This window comes from Ptychodera flava, chromosome 21 (assembly GCF_041260155.1).
Source record: "Ptychodera flava strain L36383 chromosome 21, AS_Pfla_20210202, whole genome shotgun sequence".
NCBI classification, from domain to species: domain Eukaryota; kingdom Metazoa; phylum Hemichordata; class Enteropneusta; family Ptychoderidae; genus Ptychodera; species Ptychodera flava.
This window is the reverse complement of record NC_091948.1, coordinates 10635152-10643550: the sequence shown is the minus strand read 5'-3', so window position 1 is coordinate 10643550 and position 8399 is coordinate 10635152. Positions and strand designations below refer to the sequence as shown.

The following is an 8399-nucleotide window of genomic DNA, read 5'->3' as shown; positions in this document are numbered from 1 at the left end:
GATCAAATGGGAAATCGAAATACCTCAAACTTTGTCAATACTGGTAGAGAAAATCACGCTTTCGTACTGTCCCGCTATTTGACGGGCCTGACCGTTTTACACTGTACGAGCGAGGCAGCATCGCACACAGTGCCAAACATCGCCACATGTCGACTGGTCACGTGACTGAAAACAATAGGAATGTTACGTACTGATCAGTTCCATGCCGTCCTTTGTTTGTTCTACAATGGAAGATGTTTGAACATTCTTGATGAATGTCTATTGCAAGTAACAGAACAAACAAACAAGAGTTTCTGCTTACAACCCAGTAGTCATTTATTTTCTCTGTAACTTTCCACGAACTGTGGCAAGTATCTACTCAAGTAAGTGTATTAGTTTTCTATGCTTTCATTGTACGTCACACATTTGCACTTCACGCCTTGTCTGCTCGACCAACTCGTCCGAAATGTTCCACATCGATTCCTCTAGTCAGTTTGAAGTCGTTGGTCGAGACTTTAACACTACTGTGTCCACCATCATTTCTTGAGCTGCATGTGATGACCCTGAGATACTCATGTATCAACCAAAGTCCCTCCACCACAGGGACTACGTTTTAACCTGCAGTAGAAAAACTTCATAGTTTGAGCATCATGACAGTGTGTGTCAACTCTGTATACGTTGTCAAGGTGAACACTTGCTTTAATATACTGCTTCGTTACTTACACTGCCCCATCAAATACAATTCTTTAAACATTTTATCATAGTTGCCATGACAATGTGAGATTCCTTGACTTTAGCTGTTTTTGTTGTTAGTCTTATTTAGAACTAGAATTTGAAACAAGAGACACGTCGTTAATCGTCTTTCCCATGTTTCCTGTCTTCTCACATTATATAAAGATTGTTTTTAAAAAGGGGGTGTCAGTTTAGAGACACCTTTCCAGCCTTTGACCATTCATAAGCATTCCCGCCGTTCTCATAACGATGAAAATTCATTTTCATCGTAGTCATAATCAAGCCAGAAAAATTACCTTGAAGACCCTGAATCAGAGACAGAATGGAGACAATAGAATACGCAATGGTCACATTGACACGACTTACAATGGCAGTAAGTTGAACGAAACCCCGGAGCAACTTTGCAAACAAGGTTTCAGTCATTCTGTGCTTTCAGAACAGCTTCGGGGCAAAGCCTATGATTACAATGTTGGACTATAGGAAGCTTGCGAAAAGAATGTGTTAGCATTATCTTGGGAACACAGAAAGGGTGGGTTGTGTCATTCTGTTGCCGCAGAGCCATGCCAGGTACGACAGACGAGTCAAGATGCAAACCTTAAGTTTTATGTTGAAATAGTCAAAAGTAGTATCTTGTTTGTTAGAGTCCATTTTCTGTCCATCTTATCAAACATGATTTATTGAATTCAAGGTAAAAATCCTGTGTTACGTTGTATACAAGATGGATGAAAAACCGAATCATCAAATCTCTCATGACTGTACCCACTCTACTGCTTTTGTCCTGATATATTGTCTTATCTTACGTTTCTCCTATTTAGCTCATCATTCCCAAGGTCAACCTGGATAAGGCTGAGGTTCAAAATGTCTCATTCTGAAAACGGCAGTGGAAGTGTACACCAAAATGAGGCCGAGCACACTCTGCAAACGCAAGAAAATCAAACAAAAATGACAGACACAGAAACCCTAATGCGCATGCCCCGAGGTCGTCGCCTTCAGCTGAAACCAATCGAAAATGACGAAGTCGGTGAAATAGCAGTGTCAAGGAGACGTAAAAAGAAACTTATCAAAAAGGAAGACGAAAACATCGAGGAAAATATTCCAGGAAGAGTGAACACGCATGTTGATAATGAGGCTTGCGAATCACGTGATGACGATGGGATTGATGCACAGACACCCACTGCAAGTACAGAAGGGCCGAGGGTGGAATATGGTGGAAATGTGAAAACGATTGATGATACAATTGAATCTGTTGAGGATACAGTGGAAGATGAAAATACAGCCTCTACGTCAGGGATCGGTGATGGAAAAGATGTGGAGTTGATGGGTTACGAAGTTCCGGACAAGTTGAGCTTTTATGAAGCGATGAAACCCATGGTTCTTGTCATGAAATTATTCGGCATTTGGCATTGCGATTCAATCGAGCCGCAGTTTCTGCGAAATAATACAAGCAGCGAAAAGACTCTGTGGAAAAAGTTGTTGAGTTTTCGCGCCTACAGCATTTTAGTCATTATTGTATTGTGGGTAAATTTTCTCCGTTACATACCATCGTTTTTGACTGGTCCACCGCAGTCTATGAGGGAAGATTTCCTGTTCTTTAAAGTCACGTATGCCGCCTTTACACTGCAGTGTGCCGCTAACATATCCCTGATGTTTTACGGGACAAGTGTATCAAATAGACTCCCTCGGTTCTTTCACCACTGGGAGGATCGCGTGCAGAGCAGTGCCGATAACAAGGTCGATTTGACGTACGTTCGTCGAAGGTCTGTCATATTCACCGGCTGCGGATTGCTCTTCATTTGTTTCCATTTAGTGTACAGGGCGTTCGGTGTATTTGGACCCATCGAATCGATTACAAACTCCACGGCTGTCTTTGTTGCCCCGTTTCCGGACAGTATCGGAATGCAGACATTCATCCTCATCATTGACGTCTATGAATGCGCTTCTTGGGTCTTCCCTATCTGTTTCTACGTCCTCGTCTGCCTCGTTCTCCGCACACAATTCGAAAAGTTCGACAAACGCTTGGACAGAGCTATCATCCGCGCCTGCCAGAACGGCGGCGGACTCCCGGAGAATTTTGAAAAACTCCGCTACCAACACCAAGAACTTTGCGTTGCCGTCAGCAATTCCAACCACGGCTTGTTAACCTACACCAACGCTGTGGCCTATTCCACCATGTTGCCCTTGGCCTGCTTCCTGCTCTATCAGCTCATCATCTCGAATACCCATAACGACACTATTGCAGCTCAACTCATGTATTCTATTTGGCTGATATCAATTTTCATCAACGTACCGGTGGTGTCATGGATTGCTGCTGTTGTTAACACTAGAGTAAGAATTATTTTTAGAAACTTTAAAGGCTTTCTTGGCACTCACTTATTCTTCTATCTGTTCACGTCGATTTCTTTCTGTCCGTCTGTCATTTAGACGTGGCTCAGGTGAACTTGGAGGTAATAAAACACGTAATCGTAAATATCATCTCCCGCATATTTTTGTATTTCATACAATACTATTTGAGATTGATAGGGCATGCGCAAATGTCACTGGTAATTATATTCAATTGGTGGATTCAAAATGGAGTTTGCGCACTAGGGGTGTATGCGATCCAGCAAGGTTCGACTCGTATCGCCTTTCCCGCTCAAATATTGACAAGCAAACGATCGCAAAGGAACGAGAAATGTCTGAAATCACAAACTAAGATTAAGTCTACCTGTCATTCTGAACTTTTCACTCGCCTGCAAATCTTCTCAGCCTGTTTTTACATCCATTACACTGTCGTTCTCGGGGTTTTCGTTTAGAATGTCTATGTTTTCATTTGGTTGGTACTGATTGTCATTAGCTGAGGAAAAAATCTGAAAACCAAAATGTTGTTTAATCTCAATAGATGCCATCCACCATGTCATCGTTTTGGGTCGAAACTGACATAAACTCGTGAAATTTAAGAGATAGGAAGATCGACTTGTTGTCAGCACTTTGCAAGGAAATGATCTAGAAGTATATGTTGAGGGATATTGAGCTGAAAACATAATTGTCATTCTGATGATACATATGTTGACTTTTTTGTGACATCTGACCACTGATCAACGTGTTTGATGCATTGTTTCAGGCTCACGCTCCCCAGAACAAGACATTCAATATCATCGTGAAGAACGCTACAGATGAAGAACTTCTGGTGGTAAGAAAATATTTTGCATCATCAGAAATTTTATATGAGGTATAGGTCTTTGGTACTTACCTCATATCACGAGTCTTGCCACGTTATAACGCTAGTAGGAAATGCTGTTGGCGGAGGCCAGGTGACTAGAAATATTTGATGCTCCAGACGTACTTACATAAACACATTACACTGGAACGTGCGATGAATTCCAGCTTTGAAGTAAGCTTTACCGGTCTGCAGGGACTGACAGGCACCCATTCACTTATGAAATATGATTAATGAATCGTTGCAATATTCACTAGGATAGATGTGACAGAAATATCGAGATCTTTGTAAGGCAATCGAAGAGACAGGCAGACATGAGCATTTTGGGAGGGGATAAAATAAGAAACACAAAAATATACAAATAGTTCAAGTAGTGTTAGACCTATGGTACGCAAATTAGCGATGACGCAATGTGGAAAGAGTGCAGGTGAGTTGACACAGACAATATTTCGCCTGTAAGCTATGGAAGTCGTTAGGGCCAGGCCAGAGTGCATACATGTAGCTGGTATAGAGCCAGCCGACAAACTACTTTGTGTATATAAAAAGGTCTGTATCCACCAATCAACGGTCGTGCGAGCGATATCCTGTGAGCAAAGATACAATACAAATATGACAAATAATCAGGACATATTTGGTGATGTAGGGTTACTCACAGCGACAGTCCGTTATTTTACAGTCCACGTTTATGATTCTGTATGCCATCGTATCGACAGAAGTGTAGACAAGTGACTGTCGTCTCGTGACAGCTCCTTGAAACTATTATTTGTAGATGCAAATCAGCTGTGGCCTACAGACTTAGGGCAACAGCTGGCAAAGTCAGAACATGTTCAGTGGACGCGTAGTATTAGCTGCTAAATCACTCAGTCAGAACGCGAGGGGCAAACGAAGAAAACAGTATAGTAGCCGTATTTACAGTAACGGTGGCAGTTGCCAACCGCTTGTCGGTGTCCTACCAGGTGTTAGCGCTAATTATATGCAGATTATTCGTTTATTGACTGGACACAAACATAAGGTTCTCTTTTTATTAAGTATACCCAGTATCTCAATCAACAAGTTTGACCGATTTGTCAACCTCATAAATCAATACACTTAAGTAAGTCTACATTCCCAAAAAAGCGAACTATGTCAGAGATATTACATATTAAACTGATAAACGCAAGTCTGAATCATGTGCCAATCTACCCCCTAACGCTGTACAGTATTTCTAAGAAAAAGCAAACAGCATTGTTGTTAATTGCTCCCCACCCGCTTTCATTGTACTACCGATTACCATCGTAAAAAACAGCTCGATAATTGCCCAACAAGTCAAAATTGGCTTTATAGATAGTATTTGATTAAATAACAAAATGATATTTCTCTCCTTTGAAGATGAAAATGTTCACTTCAAGATTAAATGGAACTGCCGTTGGTTACACGATATTTGATCTGGTCACTCTCACAAAGCCCTTTATACTGACGGTAAGTTATAGCTCTTTGTTAACCATGCAGGAGAAGGTTTAGACGTGCAGCTTATCCTGCACATCTGTTATTCATCTATGAAACGATATTTTACCTTGGTGAGGGCAAGTCATCAGTAGTAGGAGTTCATCATCAGAGCACGGTGAATGGGAGCTGATCTGCGCAATGGAGCAGCAAGCTATCCGACGAATTAAAGCTATATTCAGTTTTCGAGGATAGCGGCTCTCTAGGCTCTGCCTCGTGATCACTTTTCACGTGCAGAATCACGAATGCACGAGGATTATTTGAATTGCGGACATTAGCGACAGGATTTGCGTCGGAATTATCGACTATGGAGGCACAACGCCATCGTTTCGTTACTGTACGAGAATCGAGAGGGAATGATTTAACTGCAGAGAATTTTTTACGTCTTGAAAGATAAGTACGTTAACAGAGCTACCGAATAAAGTTTTCAACAGGCACAACGCTGTCTACTTACACATTGATTCAAAGTACATTGTAGACTCCGATACCGCCATACATGGATATACCATAGCCATGAGTACGTGATTCATAGAGCGTAAACAGACATGACTCACGCTCTCAGCTAGGTGTTTTGATGCTGACATTCTCTGTCTTGGGAATAACACAGGCTTGTTCGCTGGTCGCTTGTTCCTTGTTATTTTAATAATCACTTTTTCTTTTGTCTGTTTTTCCCTTTGCAATGTATTGTTGAGTTCTGAAGGTGTTTTGTGCATGATTCAAACGTAGCCTTGTTAGGTTGGTCAATTAGGAAAATAAGTCTTACTGGTTATACCTACAGCTGTGCTGTTGGTTTTCCACCTTTGTGTTTCATGGAAAAAGTTGTTCACACCGAGTACAATGAGTGTTAACTTCATACATTATTGTTTTACAGATTGCCGGGCTAGGAGTTACATATTTCGCTCTACTGGCGGAATTTGACTAGCCTGGGTACTTGAAGAGGCGTGATATTAAAATGGTATACATATCGACAATTCGGTTGACATAGACTGGTCAAAATGTTCATTATCGTCGATTTTATACCAATGATCATCATATAACGTGTATTTTAATGAACTTATCGTAATTTTATGAATGAAAATGGAATGGAGGGAAATAAATTTTCGATTTTCGAAGACGATGAATTTTTTCTCACCGAGCTTTAAAATGAGCCTTCACATGTGATAGATCAGAAAAGAATTGTAAAAATTTGAGTCAAAAATATCTGTCCTTGATGAGCAATATCTCTTAAAATGACATCGAACGGATTAGATAGCGACTCTGACGCAGTTCCATATACAGGCTGTGGCACTACTTGAAGTTTGATAGATATTTTGATAGTAATGCGATGATATAAGATAAGTAAACTGGCATATATATTTTTGTTGTTATAATTAATATTGATCATTCTGTTACGTTCTATATGCGATTTTATAAATTCCATGGACATTGATTTTGACGATTTGACATTTTTATTTGTCGACATTTTTTGTTCAAATGAGAACCTAATACGTAGAAATAAAGACTATGTCATGTGACTTCTTTCCCTATCTCCCTATGTTTTCTCTCTCTCTCTCTCTCTCTCTCACACACAGTTTTATAGTATGCCATGTATGCAAGTGTGAACTTTTCTTATTGGAACAAAATCTTGCAATTGGATTTTCAAGAAATAAACATTTGTGATATGATGTTCTGGAACGATGTTCTATAAGACTTTACTCGCATTATGCATTGGTTAAATCGTTGAATTCTTTACTTGTACTTGTGGGCCAATTGAACTAATCATGTTGAAAAATCTAGCAATCGCTTTGATGATGAATGAAAATGAAATGATAAATGAAACGACGACACTCATGTTTTTTGTCTGAGTTGTTTCTTCACAGTCTGCATGATTGTGTCTGCTGTAGTGAGTGCAAAGGTCGTGCTAGGAGCGTTCGTTATAAAACTTTCAGTTCATTAACGGATCATGCCAATAACAACAATTTCCCCAGTCGATAATAGACTATGTGCATTTGCCTATAAAGTAGGGTAGGGCATTAGGAAATATGAACTAGCTAGCTTTTCGTTCGAACTTTTCGCTTTGTTTTCCTCATTTCAACGAATGGCGTTGACTCAAGACTACATCACAACCCGCCTCCAGCTCAAAAAATGTGAAGTCTGAGAAAAACATTGCTATACAAAAAACACAGCAACATGACTTTATATTCATTATATATTTTAATATTAATTTACACCATCAAATGAAATTAAAGTTAGCGTCCGCAGACTATTGTACAAATTTGAGACTACGTAGTAGTCGTGTAAAGGACCAGATATCTTAAAAACTACCGACATTCATAATCCAGAAATTATACAATATACAAGTAATGTCTCGCTCTCGTCAAAATCGGGAGATAACATGCTACCATACGAATATGCCTTCGGGCATTTCGGCAATACTTAGGTTACATTCAGAATGTCACGTGGCCACTACCAAACTTTCATGTCATTTCATGCCATGATTATTAGGCGGCCTTAATTCGGCATATTTGGCGTCCATCTTTGTTGCAAATTATTTTCTAACGCAGTTTGCAGTAGCAATGTACATAGCGACCTCCTTCCAATGAATAAGTTCTTCCTATTGCACGCTCGCTAGAAAACCCTGATACGGTGGATCTGGCGAGGGCGCTGCGTCCATGATAGTGTGCCGTTGATGTCGCCGGCTCTTTATCTCTGATAGCTTTCCGGGGACTGGTGCATGGCCTGATCGCTTTGCTAACGGGGACATTGACTTCGCTCGCTGATATGTAGTCACCCTGCTCATGATCATGGTTCGCAAAAGAAGTCCTCTCCGTTGATTGCCATGTTGTCCATGGCGCTGAACCGAGGGCAAACGTATGACTCACTTCAACAACATCGTCAACTTGTCCTTTGTCACGTGATTGATTTACTTGTATTTTCGATCTCACAACTTCTGATTTCTGGGCGAAACTTGCATGCAAATCTCCCGCCATGTCTCCTGTTCGTATTATCGACTGGCACATTATATCTTCTC

General features: G+C 40.5%; 1 protein-coding gene across 1 annotated transcript; it reads left to right on the top strand.

Annotated features, from left to right (window-relative positions):
* The first annotated feature begins 220 nt into the window (after positions 1-220).
* Positions 221-6903, top strand: LOC139121385 (gustatory receptor for sugar taste 64e-like). Its single transcript, XM_070686213.1, has 5 exons — positions 221-362; positions 1527-3036; positions 3812-3880; positions 5276-5365; positions 6261-6903. The coding sequence occupies exons 2-5, from the start codon at positions 1570-1572 to the stop codon at positions 6309-6311; spliced, it is 1677 nt and encodes a 558-aa protein (XP_070542314.1). The 5' UTR covers positions 221-362; positions 1527-1569; the 3' UTR covers positions 6312-6903.
* Positions 6904-8399: the final 1496 nt, after the last annotated feature.

Coding starts and splice junctions, on each gene's coding strand:
- LOC139121385 (XM_070686213.1), top strand. CDS start 1,570: ATGTCTCATTCTGAAAACGGCAGTGGAAGTGTACACCAAAATGAGGCC. Junction 3,037..3,811: donor CTGCTGTTGTTAACACTAGA/GTAAGAATTATT, acceptor GCATTGTTTCAG/GCTCACGCTCCCCAGAACAA. Junction 3,881..5,275: donor CAGATGAAGAACTTCTGGTG/GTAAGAAAATAT, acceptor TCTCCTTTGAAG/ATGAAAATGTTCACTTCAAG.